The sequence below is a fragment of the Denticeps clupeoides genome, chromosome 17, assembly GCF_900700375.1.
Source record: "Denticeps clupeoides chromosome 17, fDenClu1.1, whole genome shotgun sequence".
NCBI classification, from domain to species: domain Eukaryota; kingdom Metazoa; phylum Chordata; class Actinopteri; order Clupeiformes; family Denticipitidae; genus Denticeps; species Denticeps clupeoides.
The window spans coordinates 13,776-39,075 of record NC_041723.1 but is presented as its reverse complement, the minus strand read 5'-3'; the positions used below and the strand labels follow the sequence as shown (position 1 = coordinate 39,075).

The window sequence follows — 25,300 nt, the reverse complement described above, 5'->3', positions numbered from 1 at the left end:
AGATAAGATATAACCGTTTTATAACCATTAACAGTTCATGACCTTGACTAAAGCCCTTTATTCAGACTGTTTGCATAGTGTGTCAAATCTGATAGGACATTAAGCTATTTACAATAATTAGAATATACATAAGAAATAACCATTTTGGCAATCTGTGGAATTTAAGGGTTTTCTTTTTTTTTTTGTCCCCTGGATTCGCACTCAATTCCTACAGATATGAGCATTTATGTAGCGTAGCCTTAAAAAGCACTTTTAATACCTGTTCCAAATACAATAGCAAGTGGTAACACATTAGAAGCGTATCAGCCACTTATCGTGGTCTTTATCAGAGGTCGCCTGCGTGTTCAGAGGGCCGGAGAGGTCGCGCCGGGCTGGGCGTGGTGCGCGGCTCCTCCGCTGGAGATATAAGGGCCACCGGCTCCCAGGAGCTGCAGTGTTCGTAAGAGGAGACCGACACGGGAGCCACCATGAAGAGTCTGGTCCTGGTTCTGGCGGTGGCCATCATGGCGGAGGCCATCAAGTAAGATTCGAGTTTTGAAAGAAATTGAATTGAATTCTTTCATTTATTTCTTTCAATTGAGAATTGAAAGAAAGAAATGTTGTTTGGCGAAATCAGACATCAGACACACAAGCTGTGCGTTACATAAACTAAATGTGGGTTAAGTAGAGGGGATCATGGTGCATGATGCACGATGCATTTCTAATCGAGGTTCAGAGAGCAGGAGATTACAGCCAGAATGAACATATTTCATAACGCGACAATCTGCAAACAGAACATACAGAACCACCTCCGAACGGAGCAGAATCTAATGAGGATTAGAGATCTGAGCATGCAGGGACATCATGGGGTCGAACGTGTGTGTGTGTGTGTGTGTGTGTGTGTGTTGTGCAGGGTGCCCATCATGAGGGGTAAGTCCGTACGGGAGAAGATGAGAGAGCAGGGCATCGAGCTGCCGTACGTGGATCCTGGTCTCAAGTTCCAGCCTCCTGAAATCATCGCTGCTTCAGGAGCCGCAGCCATGAACATCTACTATGACGTGGGTCAAAAAAAAATCCCGTCCCACAAAGACACACAAATGACTGGCCTAAAAACGATATTTTTCAATGACAGACCTACTACTACGGCTCCATCAGCATCGGAACTCCACCACAGACCTTCCCAGTGCTGTATGACACCGGCTCGGCCAACCTGTGGGTGGATTCGGTCTACTGCAACAGCCAGTCCTGCAGTACGCTGACGCATAAACTCCATCAAGCGGCCGTAATCTGAGCAGCGGCTGTCATGCTGACGCCCCTCACCGTGTGTGTGTGTGTGTGTGTGTGTGTGTGTGTCCAGACGTGCACTCGAAATTTAACCCGCAGCAGTCCTCCACCTTCCGGAACAGCGGCTCGACGACGCAGATCGTCTACGGAGCAGGAGGAGTGGACCTGATGCTGGGATACGACACGGTCAACGTGAGTCCCGGGTGCCCTCCACACGATCTGGCCGTTATCTTCTAAAACGGGTTCCAGAGTGAATTTCGGCGTGTCCGCATAGATGGCAAAGAGGCTTTTTTTGTGAAAACGCTTTAATCCTGAACGCGTCATACATACAACAACATACATTTACAGCATTTACCAGACGCCCTTATCCAGAGTCAGTAGTTACAGGGACAGTCCCCCCCTGGAGACACTCAGGGTTAAGTGTCCTGCTCAGGGACAGGATGGTAGTAAGTGGGGTTTGAACCTGGGTCTTCTGGCTCATAGGCGAGTGTGTTACCCGCTAGGCTACTACCACCCTACACCCTACTGGGCTACTACCACTCCACGCACTCCAAAAGCCACCATGTTACCTAAACACTAAGCGTAAGTCATACGATTTGGGCCTCTGACGAAATCCTCTCGACAATGCACATTTCTAATGAAAAGCAGCGTGGGCTGTTACAGCGCCACCTACAGGTGTGGAGGGGGGTTAAAACTGCGTTCGGGACGTTGGGGAACTTAAGAACCTGATTCCGACTGGGCTTCCCTCATCAGGTGGGTGGCATCAGCGTCCAGAACCAGGTAGTCGGTCTGAGCACCAGCGCGCAGCTGAGCCCCACCCCCTTCGCCGGCGTGGTGGGCCTGGCGTACCCGTCTGATGCTGCAGGCGGACAGCCCACGCTGATGGACACCATGATGCAGCAGGGCCTGCTGCAATACGACATCGTGGCGTTCTACCTGGCACCGTAACTCCACAGCGGCCGCCCGCCCACACACACCTGTAACCTGTAACCTTTAACCTCGTTCACTTCCTGTGATCCATACGAAATTCCCACCCTAAAACCACACGCCCCCACATTTCTATCAATATAAGCAGGTGTAATGTAATTTGTTAGGATATTACAATTCTAGACATTATCATACTAACGTAGCCCGTTTTTTAATGTTGAACAGAAACCTGATCCGTCTGCAGCGTCTGGTTAAACCACCACGGTTTAGTGATCTTAGCGTTTATTGGATATTTGCAGCCCCGGTCAGTCCGGCAGTGAGATGTGCTTCGGAGAGGTCGACAACAGCAGGTACCAGGGCCAGATCACCTGGACGCCGGTGACGACTGGCTACTGGTGGCAGATCAACATTCAGGGGTATTACATAATACATATTACATCACACACACACACACACACAGTACTCACCTCAAAGTACACTTTCACTTTCACTTTCAATCTCTTCTGGACTCCCCAGTAATCCATGCACAAACTTTAAACTTTTAACTCTTTTACCTTGCACAGATAATTTTTTTTTCCCTGTTATGTAAATGATTGTTTGTCACTGTATACTTTACTCTACTCATTTGCACACCTTCACCCTACCTCTTACACATATTTTATGTTAAAGACAAAAAATGTAATATTTGGTCATGTTTGCAATATTGGCATGTTGGTTCATTGTATACTTGCAATATTTGCAATACTGTGGCATTTCACTGCATCTCATATCGCGCATGACTGTGCATGTGACAAATAAAATTTGAATTAGAAAAATTTGTGAAGCTCATGTCCAAACGAGCGTTTAATGCAGAGTGATTGTAATATTTGAAACGATGCAGTCATTATTTATTCAGGTTTAGGGGCGATTCTGCAAATTTCGGCCCTTCTGATGCTACGGCTCTCCGCGAAGCATCACGCTTTCGGCTTCTTGCTTTTCAGCTTTGCCGTCAACAACCAGGAATCTGGCTGGTGCAGCCAGGGCTGCCCCTCCATGGTGGACACGGGCACCCTGCAAGTCACGATGCCCCAGCAGTACTTCAGCTACCTGATGCAGAACATCGGCGCCCAGCAGAACTCCGGCTCCGTAAGAACCCGCCTCCGTCCCGAACGCCTCTAACCGCGAAGGCCAACGCGTAAACGTCTCTCTGTGTGCCGCAGTACTACGTCGACTGCAGCCAGGTGAACAACCTGCCCACCCTCACCTTCACCATCGGAGGAACGGCCTTCCCGCTCTCCCCTTCGGCCTACATCCAGAACGTGAGTGGAGACCTTCCTCCAAATTCGTTTTTTTTTACCACTGCAGCACTCTGCATGAACCCACTTCTTCTCTCCGGGTGAAGAACAACGGATACTGCATGGTGGGCATCACCCCGACCTACCTGAACGACCAGAACGGCAACCCGCTGTGGATTCTGGGAGACGTGTTCCTCACCCAGTACTACTCCGTGTTCGACCGTGCCAACAACCGCGTGGGCTTCGCTCCGGCGGCGTAGACGCACCGTTTCTGGCGCGGCGCGGACCACTGCTACTGCTTTTATTTCGCTCAATAAATTCCTTCAAAATGAAAAGGTCTCCTCGTTTCTCAGAATTTACAGGGCCTTGTCTGTTTTAGGGGGGAGACCCCAGGTACCACGTTTTTATTTAAATTATGCAAAGGACTTGCAAACGCAGAGGAATAAGTTTTCAGGACGCCGGGAATTTACACAAGTCCACACTCGTCCTCATCCTGTCACACACACCAAAACCCCTCAGACCATGACCACGACAAACAGCGTCTGCCGTTGGGGTTAATAACCCGGCTGCAAATAAGGAGTGACTTCGGGTGTGGGGAATCAAGGGGGGCGTGGCCTGAAATCAGTGTTCCGGCACGACCTCTCTGGAGATGTCCCCACCTCACCACCATTTTACAGCCTAACATCCCACGTTGCTCTGAACCAACGTTTTAATAAAGTTCAAAATTGCGAAATGGGAGAAAAGCCTCGACTACCTGGTTGGTCCAACGCATCAGAACCACTGAAATCAGAAGGATGCTGGCTGAAAATGGAGAGAGACGTATCGAGACGAATGAATTGTGTGCCACTGGTGAGGTTGGCATTAAATTCAGTCTTAGTCATGTCCAGACTCGTTTTAGTCTAGTCGAGTTTCAGTCTGTGCATTTTAGTCTAATTTTAGTCAGAATTATCAATGAATATTAAGTCTGGGTTTAGACATAGACATTTTAGTCTATATTTAGTCTATAAAATTGTATAATTTTAATTGAAAGTAATGAAATTCTATTTAACCCAGTCAATATATTACAAGTATCTAGTAGAACAGACAAAAACAACAGTTTCTTTTAGTCAAACCCGTTTTAAAACAACGATATTTTATTGTTGTATTACTGTTACCTTATATACTCAAGAATACTCGACATCCATTCCAGACACGGAAGACGCTCTTATTTCTGACAACATATTCAGTTTTCTTTTCCACTTTACGGTAAAGAAAGTGCTCACTTCACCACAAGTAATTAACGTAATTAACTCCACGATTGCATATTGAGGAAGTGACCAGATGGGAGATACAGGAAATATAACGAGACGTTTCGTCTAATTTTCATCAACGAAAATAAGGAGACGTTGCAGTATCATTTTTATCTTGTAAACAGATAAATCTACGATATCACTTTTACTTCTCAACAATATTACATGATATAGTTTGTTAGTGTTATCGTCACATGACCAGCAGTCTTGAACCACGAGTCTCCAGGGGAACACGGAGAAAACGCTGACGTCTGCCGAATGACTCAACAACCAAACTGGAATTTATGGAGTGATTTTTGGTTCAGATCAGTATGACCAGAGGTCCCTGAGGTGACAGTAGGTCACAACACCCATCTATTACAGACATCAAAAGCCGCTTTCCATCATTCAGTGCCAAATAACAATATATAAGCTTCTTAGAATTCAGCAAACTCGTGCTGAACAGTTTGAACTTAAGTATCATAGCAACCAGGACCATGACGGGTGTGACTACGGAATCACAAAACCAGCAACAAATCAGCGGGCCGGTCCACCAATCTACCCCTGCAACAAAACAATATTTAATTGCAATTTATTACTTTAGTCAATGATTATTTGATGAGTTGCAGAGTGAGGAGAGATGATGTTGAGTCATGTGACCAGCAGAACCCAATATACTATTAATTCATTTTTAACATATGTATTGATGTATTATAGTTCACCATGTGATTCAGAACAGAGAAAATCCGAACCGTTATGGAAATGTTCTGTCCAGAGATTTTTTTAATGTATTTTATATATAATCTATGTATTTGATCATGTAAATGTTCTTTTTGTTTTGTTTTTTTTTTGGTCAATTCCACCATTACAAAAGTGGCACTTAGCTATTAATGCAGAAGACCTTCAGACAGTCCTTCAGTTGGACTTCAGGGAAATTTGTCGGAGCTGATAGTGTGTTCATGCACACAGGAAACTAAGCCTGTCTGTCTGGAAAAATAGCCTGGTTCAGAGGACAACGGAGGTCAGAGAGGAGCAGCCAGAAGGAACTGGGTGTGGTTTTGCCCCAGTGTTGGGTATATAAAGGCTACTGGATCCCGGGGGCCAACGGGTCTGAAGGGAGCAACTCAGAGTGGCGCCACCATGAGGGGACTGGTCTTCGTTCTGGCTCTGGCAGTCACATCTGAGGCCTTCAAGTGAGAATTCTAATGATTTACCTCTACACGCTTCCATTCTTTCGCTATATCGGCTCAGATATCAATATCGCTTTTAGGAAATCTGGTCAGTATGTTTCAGTATAATATATATTGTATGACAACAAACGCGATTGTATGATAACAAACTCAAAGCAACTCGATTTCAGTTTTCTCCTTCATTTACTGCATCCATTTAGGTCGGGGAGATGTTCATGAGGCTGAGAGCCTTCATCAAAAATTATTATACTGATAAGAGGTTATGTAGCTCGTCACACTTCTTATCCTGTGACATTTTGCACTGATCCAATGACAGATTCATGCAGCTGTCGGGACACAGGCTTTCAAAGAGGTGCCAAGTGGGTAAATTCATTCTGACACAACTGTCAGATTTCCAGTCCTACACTTGACAATACAAATTATGCAAAACAATCAGCAAAACTGCTGCAAAAACGTGTCCAACAGACCGTCCACTGAGGTCTTCAAACCACAGGGAGACATGGCCTTTTTTGTTTGGTTTGGTGAGTGTGTGCGTTTATGCTGTCAATTATGTTTTTAATCCATGAGGACGCATGAGAAAGGGTGTGGCATGATGGACACTTGTTAAATAAAAAAGTGGTTTTATTAAGTTGCTCCAACTATCACGTCTCGGGCCCGGTGAGGGAAGGAAGCGCAGAAGCGGGACGTCATTGTGACAAAAGGGATTTGTTTGAATACAAAACCAGCAAAATGGCCAAAAGGAAACAGGAAGGAGTAACAAACCCGCAGGCATGTGGCAGTAAGGTCAGGTGCTGAAAACAAACGTGAGGTAAGTCTCTCCACATCGATGTCACTGCTCTCCTCCTCCTTTTACTGGGCTCTAATCACGGACGGCCGATCAGCGGCAACTGTCCGTGATAGGAGCCCTGCTGTCAGCCTGGCCGCGCCCTTTTACGTCCTTTTGTTGGAAACATTAAGATATTAAGTCGAATCCAAGTTCATTTAAAAAGGGAACGTTCCCTTTTTCCAGTCCTGGTGTTATTACACACAGCTGCTTAAACATCCATCAATGTGCACTCACAATGATACGCGTGTGGTGGTGGCAGTGGTGTCCTAGCGGTTAAGGAAGCGGCCTCGTAATCAGAAGGTTGCCGGTTCGAATCCCGATCCGCCAAGGTGCCACTGAGGTGCCACTGAGCAAAGCACCGTCCCCACACACTGCTCCCCGGGCGCCTGTCATGGCTGCCCACTGCTCACTCAGGGTGATGGGTTAAATGCAGAGGACAAATTTCACTGTGTGCACCGTGTGCTGTGCTGCTGTGTATCACATGTGACAATCACTTCACTTTATTATTTATTATTATGTGTGTGTGTGTGTGTGTGTGTGTGTGTGTGTGTGTCTTTACACAGGGTGCCTCTGATTAAGGGTAAGTCTATTAGAGAGGCAATGAGAGAGAAGGGCGTGTTCCTCCCCTACGTCAACGCGGCTCTCAAGTACCAGCCTCCTGCGGTCCTGGCTGCTTCTGGTGCCACAGCTGAGTCTCTTTACTATGATGTGAGCAGGAATCAGGCAACATGTCTGTCGTCCACTCACTTCCCATCGTAAGAAGGTGCCCCTGAATGTTCTAGGCGTTCTACTACGGAGCGCTGAGCATTGGCAGCCCACCGCAGTCCTTCATGGTGCTGTTTGACACCGGCTCTGCCAACCTGTGGGTCGATTCTGTCTACTGCAACGACAAGGCCTGCAGTACGTCCAGCCAGATATGACGCACGCTTTATTAGACGGGGCTCCTTTCACCTTCAATCACCTCCCCTGCACATCTCCACAGACACGCACAAGAAGTTCGACCCGAAACGGTCTTCCACGTACACCTCCAGTAACGGCCGCTTCAGCATGTGGTACGGCGCTGGCGACATGGACGGCATTTACGGCTACGACACGGTCACCGTGAGTCCTGAGCACTTACTTCCCATTCCATGCTATAAAGAGAAGAAACGCTGACTCCTTTCCTCTCTCGTCACAGCTCGGCAGCATTGTTGTGCCCCAACAAGAGGTTGGCCTTAGCGTCACCGAGCCTGGGGACAACTTTGTCGTGGCCAAGTTCGACGGGATCCTGGGCCTGGCGTACCCCTCTGATGCTGGAGACCAGAGGCCTCTGATGGACACGATGATGCAGGAGGGCTTGATCCAGTACAACTGCGTGGCATTCTACCTGAGCCGGTAGTCGAGTCTGACCAATCAGATCATGTAGGCCATGCGGCGTTACCTGCCAATCAAACCAAGGGTCGGCTCCAGAGTAAACCATTTATTTATACCAGAACTGACCCTAAATAATGATTTAACTAAATATGATCAAGTCATTTCCGACGTTTTGTGACGTATTGACAGGCTGAGGTAGGGGGGTCATTAATAGTGAAAGCACCGAACAGAGTGCATCCTGGTGAGATGACGGGGCGTCTGGTGTGTGCAGTAGCGACCGGGCAGGAAGTGAGGTGTCCTTCGGGGAAGTGGACTACAGCAAGTTCAGGGGCCAGCTCACCTGGACACCGGTGACCCGTCAGAAGTGGTGGCAGATATCTGTCCAGAGGTAACAGCCAGTTCAGCCATGCCCAGGTGCCCTTGCGGCTTTCCGCTGAACGTGTGTGTGTGCGTCTGTGTGTGTGTGTGTGTCAGCTTCAAGATCAACAACCAGCCCAGCAGTTGGTGCAGCCAGGGCTGTGAGACCATGGTGGACACGGGCAACCCCGCCATCTTCATGCCGAATTCGGTGCACCAGTACACCATGAACCTCCTGAAGGTCCAGCCGACGCAAGACGGATACGTAAGACACACGATCTCCAGGCAACACCAACCCTGTTTCATTCAAATTCAATAAAATGCCATTACAAGGAAAGAGACAGAAAGCAGACGGCAGCAGGCCTGCATGTTCTCTACCACGCAAGCAGGGAGTCATTTTTCCACAGGATCTGGTCTCAGAACTGAACCATTTTTTCAATATAGGCCACTTTCACACCTACAGGCTTTAGTGCTTGAATCAAACTCAACTAGGTGGAGAACACAACTGCAATCCAGTGAATTCTGGGTAAATTTCAACGTCGTCTGCTTCCTGCATCTACTTTTGACGTTCCCGCGATGATCCATCTGACCAATCAGCAGACAGAAAGTTCATTTTGCTTCGCTTACATCTTCCCAGTGTGAAAGGGAACCGAACCAAGAGGAACATGATACAAACTCACCGACTGATTTGGACCAAAGCAAACGAACCAAAGTGCGAAAGCACCCATAGAAGAATCCTTGATATCTTTGTCCTAGTTCAGGAGTTGAAATGCAAAAACCGCTCAGTCAGCCATTATTCATGAAGTCAGAATGAGCCTATATTAATATTCTAGTGTCTTTGCTCAGAGATCCCATTTGATCCCAAATCCCTCCACCGGCTGTCTGCCTTTTTCTCCCTGTGCTTGGTGCTAGATGGTCGACTGCAGTCAGATCAATAGCCTTCCCACCCTCACATTCACCATCGGCGGGGTGGACTTCCCCGTGCCGCCCTCTGCCTACGTGGAGACGGTGAGTTCTTCTCAGCGGACCCGGCACCTGTCTTCACTGTCCACAAGTGTTGCTCAGTCCCTCATCTCCCCCATCTAGACGTATCGCGGCGGGTCCCCATCCTGCTCGGTCGCCCTCTACCCCACCCAGCCCTCCGCCGCGCACGACCTGCCCCTGTGGATCCTGGGAGACGTATTCCTGCAGGAGTACTACTCCGTGTTTGACCGCACCTACAACCGAGTGGGCTTCGCCCCCGCAGTGTAGGCGTCTCCAGTCGACACATCAGCTCCGCCTACAGCAACGCCCACTTTTATTATTGGCAATAAAACCTCAGCGGAAAATCAAATGTAGCCTCAATAAACCAAATCAACAAATTTTACCGTATAACTGGACGTCTGGTGTCACATTACATCTGTCTCAGTATAAAAAATATCCATTTACTGTAAAAATGTAGACGCAGGCAAAATAGACAAAAAAAAATCCAATACGATAAATCACAATTCATGTACAATTATTATAATGAATGAAATCATTCTGACCCAAATATGAGAAAAAAATGCTTTCACTAGTCTGAATTGGTCTAGAAAAGGGGGAGACACGCACATCTGTGTTTGCTTATTAACACCGACTATCAAACGATGCAACGCAGCAACATGACAAGACGGGAAAAGGGAGATTCAGACACAGACTGTAGGAGAAAATACGGAATACAGAGCGGCGGGATACGTTCTGAACTTCCCCAGAATAATCAGGATAATCCTGCTGCACCATGAATGAGTGTGAGTGTGTGTCTGTGTGGTTGTGTGTGTGTGTGTGTGTGTGTGGTTTTACGTTGGTTTGTTGTGGTTACCCCTAGGTGTCAGGCTGCCCCTCTGACACGAATCAGGTCACTACCACTAGGGGTGTGAAGGGGGGACAGGCAGGCGGTAACCAGGTGACGGCGATTTCAGCAGGGCGTGGCTTTCACCGCCTTTCATGGATAAAAAAATTAATTCAATCCCCAGTAGCAGTGTCAAGTTCGATATGAAAAAATATGAATACTGAATAGAATCTCACTCATTCACACACACATACACTAAATGCATAAGAGGCTTTACGTGTTACATAACTGCGAAGCCTCTGCATAAACAAAACTCGCCGGACACGGCCACCTAGGAGATGACATTTGGACCCCAGTGGGATAAAATTATGAGAGCAAACACACACTCGGGTCAAAAAACTGGTCAGCATCAACATACTTCAAAAACCAACTGTGTGGAGTGGAGTCATGTGCTAGAGTAGCTTCTTGAGAATGGCATAGGTAATATAGGCAAAAGGGCGCAATCCATCCAGGCGGCTCCACAAACGAAGGAAGAAAAAACATTCCACTATTCCTAAACGTCCCCTGACATGAAAATGTGACTTTGTGAGATGATTTAACATTAATACGAGTATCTCCAGCCTGTCTATGGTCCTGCAGTGGCTAGAAATGGCGAAAGGTGTAAAGATTGTTTTGGTCGTTCTGCTTCACCGTTCAGAGAGCGGACGCTCAGAGGGTCGGATCTGGAATTTGTCCCCTTATATCCTAAGGGGACAGGTTACCTGCCTTTCTCGTGCTTTTTCCACCCAGAGAATTTCCCGCCCCGCCCCTACAACATGATCTCCACCGACCGTCGTGGGACTGGATCACAGTGGCTGTAATTTTGCACCAAGAGACTTCAGATACAGAATTAGGGGACCAACAACACCGATATAAAAGGAAAAATTATTCAATGGAAGAGGAGCTTTAAAACTAGTTGATATGAATGTGTCTTAAAATGAAAAGAACAAGCCAGCATGAATTGACCTGCTTGGCAAAGCCTATTAAGTGGTAATTGTAATAATAATGATGATATGTAACTTTCCTATGAAAAATATCTAGGCTATTATGCTGCAGCACCCAATATTTCTCAGTAGTGCCTCACTATGAAACTAGCACGTCTCCGCTGAGGTCCTACAGCCTGGAGACCTCAGATTCATGACTCGTGAGTTATTTCATGGATCCATAAATCACACAGCACTTCCAGACAAATGCTGCCAGTAGATCGAACACATGACTGACTGTTTTACCAATCAGACGTAGCCATGCAGTCACATGACCACACACACACCATGACATCACAGCGCCACACACTCACCACACAGCACAGACACAGAATGAATAAAATGGCAGAGTTTACAGAAAGAATACAGAATCCCAGTCTTTCAACACATATGTTGTTAAATGGCGCTCTATACATTTTCTGTAGAGGAAGGAATTAGCGTTATCGTTCAGCTCTTTTATTTAATATAGCAATGCTAACACATATGTTTAGCATATATAACATGTAGTCCATTAATTACTGCAAATTATATTTTAATAAGTTATTACTATTATTTTATTTGTACAAAACTACATAATTAGCACATTTATATTCTTTGGCTTAGAAAACATAGTTTTGAAAAACTAAATGATGTATTACTATGAGTAGTTTTATCCCCAGACACATTTTTACTCTTACTTGAGTCATTTTTTCATGACTACTTTTTATTTTTATTGTTATTTTGGAGTAACATTCTCATACTTCACACCGTCCCCGTGGAGACACTCAGGGTTAAGTGTCTTGCTCGGGGAAGCGGTGGGAGTAGGCGGAGCTTGTGCTCCGGCCCGCTGGGTGCTACCAGCCCACCCAACACTCAGTTAGAACCAGTCTACACCCTGCCAGTAGTGAACAGAGAGCCGTCCTGAGATTAATGTGAGTCACACGGAGTGTGTGTGTGTGTGTGTATGTGTGTGTATGTTTGTCTGTGTATTCATAAATCTTGCTTTAGTGACATGATTATGATCTAGGTTTGTTACTCTCTGTTATTCTGAGTGTCACTCAGCCTTTGTGCCTTTAATTAACTGGAGCCTGTCACGGCCGCGGGGTCATTTCATGTAGTGATCCGTCAATCCTCCATCACTCTTCTCTCCTTCCTCATCCCCCCGCTTCCCTCGTCCACCGCATGATCTCAACATCTCACTCTCTCCTGCTCTCCTGTCATCATGCCATATACCTCATTGATTACGGGAAATAAAAACACAAGCTTTCATTTCCTGAAAGCGCTGAGCAATAACGAGGCCACGCCCCCTCACAATCACCGGCCAATCAATAAGAAGCATGTGTTACTGACACGGGCTGCGCTGGACTATCTGCTAACCTCCAGAGACCTTCACACTCCGGTCCACCGATGGCCCCACCAGTGGATGCAACAGTCGCCCGCAGCGGCAGGAAAAGCCGGCGAGGGACAGAGAGGCGGAGCTCAGCCGGGCACAATGAACTCCCTCTCGCGTAAGCCTCTTACGCCGAGCATCAGAGAGAAAGAGGCAGACAGAAGCGGGTCAGAGATGCATTAATACCAAACAGGCCCTCTGTCTGATGGACGCACGTCAGTAAATAAGAGGAGGAGCAGACGAGGAGGGCGGAGTCGAGAGGCATCAGGAAGAGGCACGAAAACAAACCCAACGGTGGGGAAAATGCAATTTAAATCATTCATCAAAGGTCACTGAAAATTGTATATTATTATCATAATGCACCTTATACTGCGTATTTCAATTTGGAGACATTTTTCACCTGGACTACATTTAAACTCCACTACATTCCGTAAAATTCCGTAAAAAGGATGTGCTTCCTGCCAGAAGGGGAATCTGATTTCACCAGAAATTAAACAGTCCTGTTTCGCCGCCAGAAACGGATTTATTAGTACAATAGGACACTAGAACACAATAAATTACTGGACTATTTTCATAATTAAATAGAAGTTAAAGTTTAATCCCGGATTCACAACGTGAAATTAGGTATTCATGGAAATACATGCAAACACAGGATAAAACCCGGATTCTGTGTATCTTTCAGTGGACGATTTCGCGGTTAAACGCTCTCAGCACATGGACGCGCCGCAGTTCCCTGACGTCTGACGACCTTTCACCTGCTTTAGTTCCAAACCCCGGCCAGGGGGACACAACAGGGGACGAGGACATGAAAGCAGCACATGAACGTGGTTGGAAGATCCTCTTGCCGGACACAAGGTCACCGGGTAAAGGCTATTTTCTCCACTCCGTTCACATGCTGCCAGTTATTAAAGGAACATGTCAAGCTGGAGAGCAACAAAGGGACAAATTGTCCACACGGCTCCTCCAGAAGATGCCTGTATGTAGAAGGAACAACCTCTCGGATGCCACATGAGATATGAAGAGATGGAACAGGGCGTGGGCCTGGCGAGGTAACTCGACCCCGTCAGATGAGCTCACCTGCAGCCCGGCGGCGAGAGCGAGTGGAAGGTGGAGAGGGAGAACATCTCGGCCCGGTCCGCCATCTTCTTCTTCCAGGCGGGGTTGGCGGGGCGAAGACACGACTGTTACTGGGCGCAGACTGCGGATGCGCGGCCCATGCGCGGCGACGGCGACGACGAGGGCTCCACCGAACCAGACGCGCCGGTCCGCGCCACCCGCCGCGGAGCAGGGAGGCAGGGAGATAGGATGCGGCTCGTTCACCTGCGCGGCGCAGCGCTGAATGTCAGCATCAGCACCAGGAGGGCGGGGCCACGTCACGTCACGTCGACGCGCCCTCTGCGTAGGATCTGCAGCAGCGAGAGGGAAAACACTGCGGAGCCTCACACACGCATACACACACACACCCGCATCGATTTTATTCATCTCCATTCGAAATGCGGCTTTATTGCTTGGATGATTTCAACAAATGTGGAAGCAAACACCACAAACGCACCCTGTACATCCATTTAAAGACAAATTTGAGCGCATCGGTGCAGATTAGACGACCTGGCGTATCGGGAGCTGTCCACGTCCACTGGTGCTGAAGGGGAGGCGGACAGCGCCCTCTGTGGCGAGCAGGATCACTGACAGATGCAGCAACTGTTTTAAATATTTTATTTGCCATTTGTTTATTTAATCCGGCATTATGCACCCTAAAAGGTGTCATTTCGACTACCAGGGTGTGTTTACCGGTAAAAATTGAGAAAGCACAATTAATTTAAATTAAAATATCCCAGACCACAATGAACCATGGCTGAAAACGTGATTATAAGTAGAAACAGAATGGAGACGACAGCGTTGTTCAATTTCCCACTGGTATATTAAAACGGACAAAGGTTTGGTTCGCTGACTCGGCGTGACGCAATCGGAACTACATTACCCACAAGTCCGTGCGCTTCAGGGACCAATCAGCGCTCCCGACGTCGGGAGGCGGGCCCAGCCCTCACACCGAATAACAAAGGCCGTTACTCGGCGTGTCGGTGAGCGGCTGGGGGGAGACGGTGGCCGACAGGACATCGTGCGTGGCGGTTAAAGGACGAAGAAGTTTCGGCCGTAATTTACGGTTTAAAAGCACAGTTCGTGTGAAGACCACCGGGACGTTCGCGACATAAACGAGGCAGTACAAGTTCTCCGCGGCTCCCCGGGGTCCAGGACACGCCATGCAGGCGACGCTCAACGCGGAGAACGGCAGCCTCAGGGTCCCGAGTCCCCGCGGCGCCAACGGGGACGACGACTCCGAAGCGGAGTCCTTCCAGGACGGCCGGACGGACGAGGTCGACCGGGAGACGCGCGGACGGGCCTTCGCCTGGTGCCGAGACTTCCTCTCCGGGTCGTGGAAGAGCATCAGCGAGGCGGACTTCCAGATCCGCATCGTCAGGTGGGGGAAGCAGGTTTTGGTGAGACTGGATGGAGTTGTGGACCGGTCACGGTTTACTGTGATGGTGGTAGTCGTGTAGAGGACAACACATCGGCCTCTGAACCAGAAGACCCAGGGTTTTTTTGGGGGGGGGTTTTAAGTGAAGTGTTTGTCATTGGGAAACACTGCAGCGCAGCACAGGGTGAAACGTGTCCTCTGTATTTAACCGTCACCGTTGGTGAGCAGTGGGCAACATGACAGGTGCCCGGGGAGCAGCGTGTGGGGACGGGACCTTCATCAAGGGCACCTCGGTGGCACCTTGGCGGATCGGGATTCGAACCGGCAACCTTCTGGGGCCGCTTTCTTAACTGCTAGGCCATAAATGTACTGTCCTGTTGAGTGTCAGGGTTCCTATGGTCATTCAAACCCTGGAAAAGGCCTTGAAAAGTTTTGGGATACGAAATAAACATGTAAAGTTCTGGAAAATTCGTTGAAATCTGACACTTGAAAGTATAATGAAATATGTGGTTCCCATAAGGCTGCGCGAGAAACGTTTTTCTACGTTTACAACTACAACGTGTAAAATCAGAGCTGGTTTGTAGCATCTTTGCCGGCTTTACGTAGTGAACCGTGTCACGCTTCTGTCACCCTTCAAGTGGGCAGTGGTGGCTGAGCGGTTAAGGAAGCGGCCCCGTAATCTGAAGGTTGCCGGTTCGAATCCCGATCCGCCAAGGTGCCACTCAGCAAAGCGCCGTCCCCACACACTGCTCCCCGGGCGCCTGTCATGGCCGCCCACTGTTCACTCAGGGTGATGGTTAAATACAGAGGACACATTTCACTGTGTGCACCGTGTGCTGTGCTGCAGAATTTCACAATGACGATCACTTTCTCTCGTATTCCAGAACGTCCTCGGCCGCGTGTCTCCATTTTAAAAGTAAATTACAGCTGATGCCTCCATTTTGCTCGGAGGAAGAAACTCTGCCGTGTAAGTTCAGCAGTTGAGTTGAACCGTGTTCAGAGTCTCTGGCCTCGAGTCTCGGACGTTCTTTTGTGGAAACGTGCTTGTGTGTGTGTTTGCAGCGGGGGTCTCAGCAACCTGCTCTACATGTGCAGCCTGCCCGACCACGTCCACCCGGTCGCGGACGAGCCGGCTCGGGTCCTGCTACGGATTTACGGGGCCATCCTTCAGGTGAGCGAGGCGGCGCCCTGCCTGCTGCAGCCTGACGTTTTCTGCCTGTATGGTATAATACTGGGGTGGTAGTAGCCTAGTGGGTAACACACAAGTCCCAGGTTCAAACCCCACTTATTACCATTGTGTCCCTGAGCAAGACACTTAACCCTAAATTGCTCCGGGGCGGGACTGTCCCTGTCACTACTGATTGTAAGTCGCTCTGGATAAGGGCGTCTGGTAAATGCTGTAAATGTAAATAGTGTGTGTGTGTGTGTGTGCAGGGGGTGGAGTCTCTGGTGCTGGAGAGCGTGATGTTTGCCATACTGGCGGAGCGGGCCCTTGGCCCGCGGCTCTACGGCATATTCCCCGAAGGACGGCTGGAGCAGTACTTGCCTGTACGCATCTCTCTCCCCACAGAGAAAACGTGCTCGGTGTTGCTAGAACGGGAACGTAACGGGAACGTTCCTATTCATAATGCAGGCTGGTGGCCTAATCCAGGTAGATTAATGGTCTGTGGTAAATGGGCAAAGTGGTATTTACCGTTCAACAGGAGTACTGAAAGCGTAGATGCGCGTTAATGTTGGCGCGAGATCTGTTAGTTAGTTAGTTGTAGCAGGAATCTGCGTATACGACGAAATTGTGGGACAATATACAGAGTATACACAATAAAAAAAACAGGATATCCGGTAGACATTAGGCAAAAATGTATGGACTAATATGACACACGGTTTACAGTAAGGATGTGCGATGCCGATTTGGCTTCTATATCCGATTTGAAATTCAGGTTGGTATCGGCGATACTGATCCAATAATGAAACACTGTACAAAACTAAATGTGATTGGAAAGTCGAACTTAAAAGTGTGAAAATATCGATAACGTTGTGCTATTATTGATATCCAATACTGATATCAACTTGGTGTAGATAGTATTGATGTTTAGGGTTGATCCGCACATCCCGAGTTTACAGGTCTGTATTGAAGGATTTGTGTGTGTGTGTAGAACACAGTGGAATAAATAGATACAAATATTATAAATTGTAATATTGCACATTGCAATAATCTCAATTTCAATGATCTTCATGTCACACATTATTGTGATTATTGTGTATTCCATGCATGCATACACATACACTCAAGAAACGTCTGTTTGTCCTGCAGAGTAAACGCCTGCGCACAGATCAACTCGCCGTTCCGGAGCTTTCCGCCGAGATCGCCACCAAGATGGCGCGTTTCCACCAAATGGTCATGCCGTTCAATAAGGAGCCCAAGTGGTTGTTTGGCCACATCGACAAGTACAGTAAAATGCACCGTTGGGCCTGGAAAACCAGCTCTTCCGGCTCCCAGCAACGTACTGACCCTGGGGTGTGTGTGTGTTTACAGATACATGGATCAGATAAAAACGCTCAAGTTTGTCCGGGAGGCTCACGTGAAGAAGTTCAACAAGCTGATGAAGTACGACCTCCCCGCCGAGCTGGAGAGTCTCCGGTGAGAGCTTCTTAACGCACCGTACTACTCGCCGCACCGGCCTCCTGGGCCCTGATTGGCTGGCAGGGTTTACGCCTCACCCTTCCCAACCTGATGGTGCTGGTTATTAACGTGATGTATGTTGCGTCCCGGTCTCTCTCAGGTCACTGCTGGCAGCGACTCGCTCTCCTGTGGTGTTTTGTCACAACGATGTTCAGGAAGGTGAGGTCACAATCTCCTAAATACCGGAGTAATCTGGAAAATCCTGTTGCGTAAAAACTCATCTGATATGACGGCAGTGACTTTGCCCGTAAGCACGTCAGCGGCCAAAGGCCACTCGCCAATGAAGCCAAGTTGGAAACGATGCCGGATGGAGTTTATGGTTGGCTAAAAAAGCTTTAAAAACTGTGCCCACTTGATGTGAGAAAAGCGCAGAATTGCAGCTAAAAATGTCTAAACAGGCAACAGAACATCTCGTTGATAAAACGGCTTAAAAAGCCTTGCTGATCTTGTGGAAACCCTGGCAGCATTCGGCCACGCCTTCCTAGCAGGTTGTACGTACACATAGAAACGCGGGACTTGACTGCTTCTGCCAGAGCCAGGACCCCAAACACGCCCGACACGGCGAGGTGATGCGACAACTGCGGCGCACTGACGTATCCCGAACACGCCAACGATGCATGCGTGGCCAGATTTCTGCGGAGGTCGGCGCTGACGATCTGTCTTTTCGTCTTAGGGAACATTCTCAGGCTGGACGGCTGCGGTGAGAAGTCCACGGACAATTTAATGCTCATTGACTTTGAGTACAGCAGCTACAACTACAGGTAAGACGCTGGACACTTTATTAGGGACCTCGTTCACGGCGTCCACCCACAGTACACGTTAGTCCGGGTATCATTGGTGTGGCTGGAAAATTGTCCAGTCTGAAGTGTGGACACGCCCACTCACTTATGGGTCTGGCATTTTTTTACGTTATAGAACAAAACTGAAGACGGCGGTCTATGAAATAGAACACATGAGTTTATGTAATAAACAAAAATCTGGGAGCGTTTGCTGCGATGGCAGCGTTTCACGCTCTCGTCTACTCTCCACCACTTTTTGACAACAGTCCTGAAGGTTCATGCTGAACACTTTCTTATCATTCACTCATGTTAATCTCATCAAGCGGAATTTGATAATGACGATAGTGAAGGAATCCGCCATGAAGGTAAAAAGAGGAAAAACCAGATCGAACATGCTTCACTTTCTCCTCATACAACAAATACTAAACATGCTTCAAATATGGGAACAGAGCAGAGCAGCGTCCTTCACCCCGGTTCCAGACTAAATGAGGTGAAGCAGCGCCCCCTGGTGTGTGGAGCATGACTGACTTTAACATCCTGCAACAGCTTTACAAGACAGAGTTTCTGTGGATCCTTAAAAAGTCTTCAATAAGATTTTCGAAAATTGAGCCCTTATCATATCATTAAAAAATGACGAGTAAGCCGTAAATCCATAGTTTCAGGTCTTAAAAATTCTGCAGACCCAATACATTTATTTACTTGTAAACTCAAATTTTTCAAATTTCTATTATGTATTATGAAGTCGGAATTAGCGGAACCACCTATGCAATTAGAAGGCTAAATTCTGCACTCGCCGGCGGGGTTGTCCTCATTACAAATGTCTCTGGAATTACTGAATCAGGAGTAGCCTACTGAGGGAAGAGCATGTTACTCCATCGGAAGTCTGTTTCCGAAAATTCAGCCTTGGTGCAGAATTACAGTCGTTTCGGTGTCTGTAGCTTTAAGTGCTAATGAGGAGGAGAGCGGCCTATAGAAGTTAGGAGCATTCGCAGAAAAGACGTCATCACCACAAGTCGCGTCGCCGTTTTTCCAGAAAAAAATAAAATGGACCCACTGGTTGTTCAGAGTCCTTGTGGCTTGCTGCAGTACAGGTACTTTGAGGCTGAATATGTAATGAGTCTTGGAAGTAATATTTGATGAGTGTATTTTAGAAGCGCATCTCTCGCCCTTGGAATTGACCACCTTGATGAAGTCTTAAATTTGCCTTCCTTAAACCTGCAGAAACCCTGAAAATATCATTGCTAATAGAACAATATTGTCCTGTGCGATGTCTAGTTTTCAGACACTTTTCTCTTTATTCTGTTTTTCTCTTTTAGAGGCTTTGATTTTGGGAACCACTTCTGCGAGTGGGTTTATGACTACACATACCACCAGTGGCCGTTCTTCAAAGCTGACCTGGAGCACTACCCCAACCGAGAGCAGCAGGTCCGATTACTGCCCCGTCCAACATGACTACTTTCCTCAAGATGCCCGAATGAACACTGAACTCGATACAGGAAGTGTTGCAGCGGTTATCAATTCAGCGTTGTTCATCTGGTGCAGTGAATGTAATCATTTAGCGTCACTCTAAATTAATGTCTCTGATTATTTCTGGAATAATGATTTTGTCCAGAGTTTCCTGTTTTATTGATATGAATTTGAAAGGGTTTGCAAAGAAGAAAGTTTATAACAGATTCAAAATCAGTCAGGGTTGTTCCACTCTGGACCACAAATACAAAATTATGAATTATTATTATTATGTACTTCATAATCCGTGAATTTTCACCAAGCATTACTTTTGTTTTTGTGCAGCTGCATTTCATCCGGAACTACCTATCTGAGAGTGGCAGGTATTCTAACAGGGATGACCACACCCAGGTGGAGGAGGAGCTTCTTCTTGAAGCAAATCGGTATAAAGTTATATAAGCTACCACTTTTAAAGCCTCCTGACACTTATATCCGATTCACAATCTAATCAGGAATGGTCTACAGGAAGGTTTAGTGTCATAAGGAGGTCGCATTTCTGTAGGCTTGTTGCAGCCTAGTGGGTTAAATGCTCATCTGTGACCTAGAAGAGAGGCTGAATCCACCTACTACCACTGTGTGGGTAAGGCCGTCTGGTGAATGCAAAAAAGGTTTGTGCTGGAGAAATCGCCATTATATTTAAAATTTATGGCATTTACCAGACGTCCTTATCCAGAGAGACTTACAACGTGCTTCCATGTCACCATGGATGAAATGATCAGTTCTGGTTCACTAGGACCCCCAACTATGAATACAATCTTTTTATCCCCTCTGTTGTAGTTTTTTTGCATAAATCAGACTATAAGAAAGTTACACGTTAGTGTGAGTATCCTCTAAAGAGGAAGGTGTTGAGCTGCCGTGCTGTTCTGACCTTGAGGGGAACTTCATTCTACCAAGACAGAGAAGAGTCTAGACGAGGGTCTTCCTTGTACCTCCAGCGGTGGAGGGACCAGGCGAGCAGGACTGGAGGGTCGGACTGAGGTTGGATGGTGAAACCCCATGTTTGGCTTTGTAGGCCAGCATCAGTATTTTGCAGCTACTGGAGCCAGTGGAGGCAGCGTAGCAGTGGGGCGGTGTGGGAGAATTTGGGAAGGTGCTGCTGCATTCTGTATTAGTTGTAGATGCCGGATAGCAGTCAGAGGTAGACCTGCCAGAAGGGAGTTACACTAATCCAGTAGTCAGATTTCCAGGGACTGAACAAGTATCTGGATCCGACTGATGGGGAAGTGGTGGCCTAGCGGTTAAGGAAGCGGCCCCTTAATCAGAAGGTTGCCGGTTCAAATCCCAATCCGTCAAGATACCACTGAGGTGCCACTGAGCAAAGCACCGTCCCCACACACTGCTCCCCGGGCGCCTGTCATGGCTGCCCACTGCTCACTCAGGGTGATGGGTTAAATGCAGAGGACAAATTTCACTGTGTGCATCGTGTGCTGTGCTGCTGTGTATCACATGTGACAATCACTTCACTTTATTTATAAAAGATATTGTAAAGAAGGAATCTACATGAGCGGGAAAGATGCGAGTTGAGAAGAAGACTTATAGAGTGTACTTCTGCCACAGGTTTGCTCTGGCCTCACATTTCTTCTGGGGACTGTGGTCCATCATCCAGGCCAAGATTTCCAAAATTGAGTTTGGATACATGGTGAGTGCATTATGTTCCCATATCATACAGTGGGGAAAATAAGTATTTGATACACTGCTGATTTTCCAAGTTTTTCCATTTACAAAGATGAAAGAGGTCTGTAAATTTAAAATTACTTTTTTTATTTTTTTAATTGCATGAAATTAGTATTACAGAGGTCATACATTTCGCATACATACATAGGGTGGTAGTAGCCTAGTGGGTAACACACTCGCCTATGAACCAGAAGACCCGGGTTCAAATCCCACTTACTACCATTGTGTCCCTGAGCAAGACACTTAACCCTAAGTTGCTCCAGGGAGACTGTCCCTGTAAATACTGATTGTAAGTCGCTCTGGATAAGGGTGTCTGATAAATGCCATAAATGTAAATGTACATTTCCTGTAGTTCTTGACCAGTTTTGCACACACTGACTGCAGCAGGGATTATGGCCCATACAGTCCTCTTCTCCAGATCTTTCAAGTTTAGAGGCTGAAACACAGTCATTGTCATGCTGGAAGACCCAGCCACGGTTGTCCCATGATGTTTCCACCACATGCTTCACTGTTGGGACTGTGCTCTTGGGATTGTTCTCTTCTTTTGTCTTCCTTCAAACACAGCAAGCGTCATTTTAGCTTCATCTGACTTAATGATCTTTTCCCATGTTCCCACTGAATCATCAAGATGGTCTTTGGCGAGCTTCAGACGGGCCTGGGCGTGCTGGCTTGGGGGCACTGTGGGTTCTGCAGGATTTTAGTCCATGACTGTGTAGTGTGTTACTAAAGGTGACCTTTGAGGTCCCAGTTCTCTTCAGGTTATTGACCAGGTCCTCCTGTGTAGTTCTGGTCTGATCCCTCACCGTTCTTATGATCCTTGATTCTTGACTGATTCTTAAAGACAAACTAACATGTTTGTGAGAGTCAGAATTCTTGCTGGTTGGTTGTTGGGCAGAATGGTTTTAACAAAAAAATCTAATTGCGATGTATTTGACATATTGCGATTGCAATTTAATTCGTGATTATTCATTACACTGTGTATAAAAACTGTAGCATAATTGTACATCAAAATATGAATAAAATATGCACTTTAACTAGCATACCACGAGTTTGGAGCGAGCATGCTTGTTTGCATTTAAGTGGGTGGGGCTTTAACATGGGGAAAAGGGCGTGGTGTGAACCACTGGCAAGACGATAATGTCGTGTTGTAGATCTCTGATTCTACTGGCACACAGTGGTCAGTTCAAAAAATTTGACCATGGTTTACATACAAGGCCACGAGTGGCAGCCCGAAACGGGTCTGGTGCCACGTGAGCCATAGTCAATACAGAACGCCCCACTCTGTTGGACAAAGCGTTGTGTGCCCACGTTCTGCCTATTCCAGCCTCTCACTCGCCGACTGTCTCCATCCAACCCAGCATGTCTGCGCATGCGTCTTCCCACATCAACCCTGACGTTAACCGATGAAGAGGAGTTTTCTTTACTTTCGTTTACTGTTGCAATGTACTAACTCGGTAGGCCTGTGGTCTGTATGCTTTCAGGACTATGCCCAGAGTCGCTTTGATGCCTACTTCAAGCAAAAGAAGCTCATTGGTTGAAGTTCTTCCAACAGTGACACTGACTGGTACACACCAAAGCTTTTACTGAATTCTGGATTTTCTCTTATGTTGAGAGAAGACTAAGAAAAACAAAGAAGGTGAACAGAATAGATGAAACAAAAGAAGGGACGCAATGCATCTCTTTCCTGTCGTTCCCGCAGTTATATCACGAATCTCAGAATTTTACATAATTGTACAATGGTAGAATCAGGCTTTTCATCAATTAGATAGAAAATCTACAGTGTGCACAACACTATTTTGCTACATTTCTTTGCTTTTAATTTAATTTCTACATGTTTTACTGTTGTTATTATTCTCCTCATTGTGTTCTGGGTCCATCATTTCAGACCTGTGTCCATCTGTACACAAAGTTTACTTTTATTAGTGTGTTTTATTTCTGAACATCAGACTGTATGTTTCCAGATGATTGACGTGAGGACTACTGTAGACTGCCAGTATAGACACGTGACTGATTGCTGACCGTGGCAATATACTTCGTCCGATGCTCGGCCTGTTCTAAACCGTCTCTTCTAGGTGATTAAAATGTGACCGTGTGGGCCGTCATATGGGAACAGTTTGACCTTTTTGAAAAAAATATTGCACTATTTACTTTTTAAAATTATTTCATGTGAATGTGATTTCGCGGATGGAGCAGTGTCATGGCTGGTTAAAAATTAGTTTATCTGAGTTAAGTTTGATCACTATGTAATTATTTCCATGTAAGCTGCAGACTGAAGCCATTTCAAAATCGGCGTGTCCATTAATGTTTGAGTCCTGTGTTGAACACAACTTTCCTGTCAATATCAAGCATAATTTAAACTCTATTTACTTCACGACAGACTGTGAAGAACCGGTTGTGGAAATGTCAGTCAGTTGAGGGACCAGTGCATGACATGATAATGGTTTTACTCCAGTAAGAATGAACCATTCTGATCCCTTCTTACAGGCAACTGAATTTATTTATTTTTATCTACTTGCACTGTATCTGTAATGTCCTGCTTGTGTGTTACTGCTAATAAATGCAATTTCAGCGTTATCTGTAATGACTGTGTGTTACCAGTCCCTAATTCTTTTATAGACTGATAAGTTTTCTCAGTACAGGTCCTGGACCAACTAATGCTACCTGTACCCCTGCACCACCGCCTAGGACCAACTGCAACATGATATGACAATGAAACATGAGTACACAACTATGGGCTTTACATTTAAGGGTCTTCTTGTAATGAGGGAGAATATCTGAGTCAGAATAACTCACCCCCCATCCATAATGTATAAAGAAACCGAATCAGAATAACTCACCCACCATCCATAAAGAAACTGAATCAGAATAACTCACCCACCATCCATAATGTATAAAGAAACTGAATCAGAATAACTCACCCCCCATCCATAAAGAAGCTGAATCAGAATAACTCACCCACCATCCATAAAGAAACTGAATCAGAATAACTCACCCACCATCCATAATGTATAAAGAAACTAAATCAGAATAACTCACCCACCATCCATATTGTATGGAGTATCTGAATGAATCAGAATAACTCACCCACCATCCATAATGTATAAAGAAACTGAATCAGAATAACTCACCCCCCATCCATAAAGAAGCTGAATCAGAATAACTCACCCACCATCCATAAAGAAACTAAATCAGAATAACTCACCCACCATCCATATTGTATGGAGTATCTGAATGAATCAGAATAACTCACTCTCACACATGATTAATTGAAAAATAAACAGAGTACTTAATTTTATTGTTAAAAAACTATGATAGATTTTTACATTACATTTACAGCATTTGGCAGACGCCCTTATCCAGAGCGACTTACAACGTGATTAAGTCCAACGTAGATTAAGTCCGTAGTAATTAAGAATTACTCTGAATTATTATGCTCATTAATGCAATTTCAGGAAAAGAGAGAGAGAGCTTCAGAAAAAGCTTAGTGAGCTCTAACGTTTTGTTTTACTAGTTTTTTTTAAATCATGCATAC

General features: G+C 46.4%; 4 protein-coding genes across 5 annotated transcripts in view; 3 read left to right on the top strand and 1 right to left on the bottom strand.

Moving 5' to 3' along the window:
• The window catches only part of mapk8ip2 (mitogen-activated protein kinase 8 interacting protein 2), a 30,418-nt gene extending 16,383 nt beyond the window's left edge, over positions 1-14,035 (bottom strand). For both annotated transcript variants that reach the window (XM_028957351.1, XM_028957352.1), the window contains exon 1: positions 13,734-14,035. In XM_028957351.1, coding sequence (XP_028813184.1) covers positions 13,734-13,798 — 65 coding nt within the window. In that variant the 5' untranslated portion in view covers positions 13,799-14,035. The remainder of the gene's footprint in view (positions 1-13,733) is intronic.
• Positions 468-3,724, top strand: LOC114766540 (gastricsin-like). The gene is made up of 9 exons (XM_028957355.1): positions 468-520; positions 893-1,037; positions 1,112-1,229; positions 1,337-1,455; positions 2,017-2,207; positions 2,490-2,606; positions 3,171-3,315; positions 3,390-3,488; positions 3,572-3,724. Exons 1-9 carry the CDS (start codon positions 468-470, stop codon positions 3,722-3,724), a joined length of 1,140 nt encoding a protein of 379 aa, XP_028813188.1.
• Positions 5,873-9,709, top strand: LOC114766696 (gastricsin-like). The gene is made up of 9 exons (XM_028957796.1): positions 5,873-5,925; positions 7,306-7,456; positions 7,531-7,648; positions 7,731-7,849; positions 7,926-8,122; positions 8,373-8,489; positions 8,576-8,723; positions 9,371-9,466; positions 9,545-9,709. Exons 1-9 carry the CDS (start codon positions 5,873-5,875, stop codon positions 9,707-9,709), a joined length of 1,164 nt encoding a protein of 387 aa, XP_028813629.1.
• A 679-nt stretch (positions 14,036-14,714) lies between the features above and the next one.
• chkb (choline kinase beta) lies at positions 14,715-24,349 on the top strand. The gene is made up of 11 exons (XM_028957353.1): positions 14,715-15,132; positions 16,192-16,300; positions 16,564-16,677; positions 17,441-17,574; positions 17,663-17,767; positions 17,910-17,968; positions 18,483-18,570; positions 19,905-20,013; positions 20,380-20,477; positions 21,652-21,733; positions 23,250-24,349. The coding sequence occupies exons 1-11, from the start codon at positions 14,915-14,917 to the stop codon at positions 23,304-23,306; spliced, it is 1,173 nt and encodes a 390-aa protein (XP_028813186.1). The 5' UTR covers positions 14,715-14,914; the 3' UTR covers positions 23,307-24,349.
• The last annotated feature ends 951 nt before the right edge of the window (positions 24,350-25,300 follow it).

Excerpts from the sequence above, each read along its gene's own strand:
- LOC114766696 (XM_028957796.1), top strand. The coding sequence starts at position 5,873 with ATGAGGGGACTGGTCTTCGTTCTGGCTCTGGCAGTCACATCTGAGGCC. Across the intron at positions 5,926-7,305 it reads GTCACATCTGAGGCCTTCAA|ACACAGGGTGCCTCTGATTA; the intron begins GTGAGAATTCTA and ends GTGTGTGTCTTT. Across the intron at positions 8,490-8,575 it reads TGGCAGATATCTGTCCAGAG|CTTCAAGATCAACAACCAGC; the intron begins GTAACAGCCAGT and ends TGTGTGTGTCAG.
- chkb (XM_028957353.1), top strand. The coding sequence starts at position 14,915 with ATGCAGGCGACGCTCAACGCGGAGAACGGCAGCCTCAGGGTCCCGAGT. Across the intron at positions 16,678-17,440 it reads GGCTGGAGCAGTACTTGCCT|AGTAAACGCCTGCGCACAGA; the intron begins GTACGCATCTCT and ends TTTGTCCTGCAG. Across the intron at positions 20,478-21,651 it reads CTTCTTCTTGAAGCAAATCG|GTTTGCTCTGGCCTCACATT; the intron begins GTATAAAGTTAT and ends CTTCTGCCACAG.
- LOC114766540 (XM_028957355.1), top strand. The coding sequence starts at position 468 with ATGAAGAGTCTGGTCCTGGTTCTGGCGGTGGCCATCATGGCGGAGGCC. Across the intron at positions 1,038-1,111 it reads CCATGAACATCTACTATGAC|ACCTACTACTACGGCTCCAT; the intron begins GTGGGTCAAAAA and ends TTTCAATGACAG. Across the intron at positions 1,456-2,016 it reads TGGGATACGACACGGTCAAC|GTGGGTGGCATCAGCGTCCA; the intron begins GTGAGTCCCGGG and ends TTCCCTCATCAG.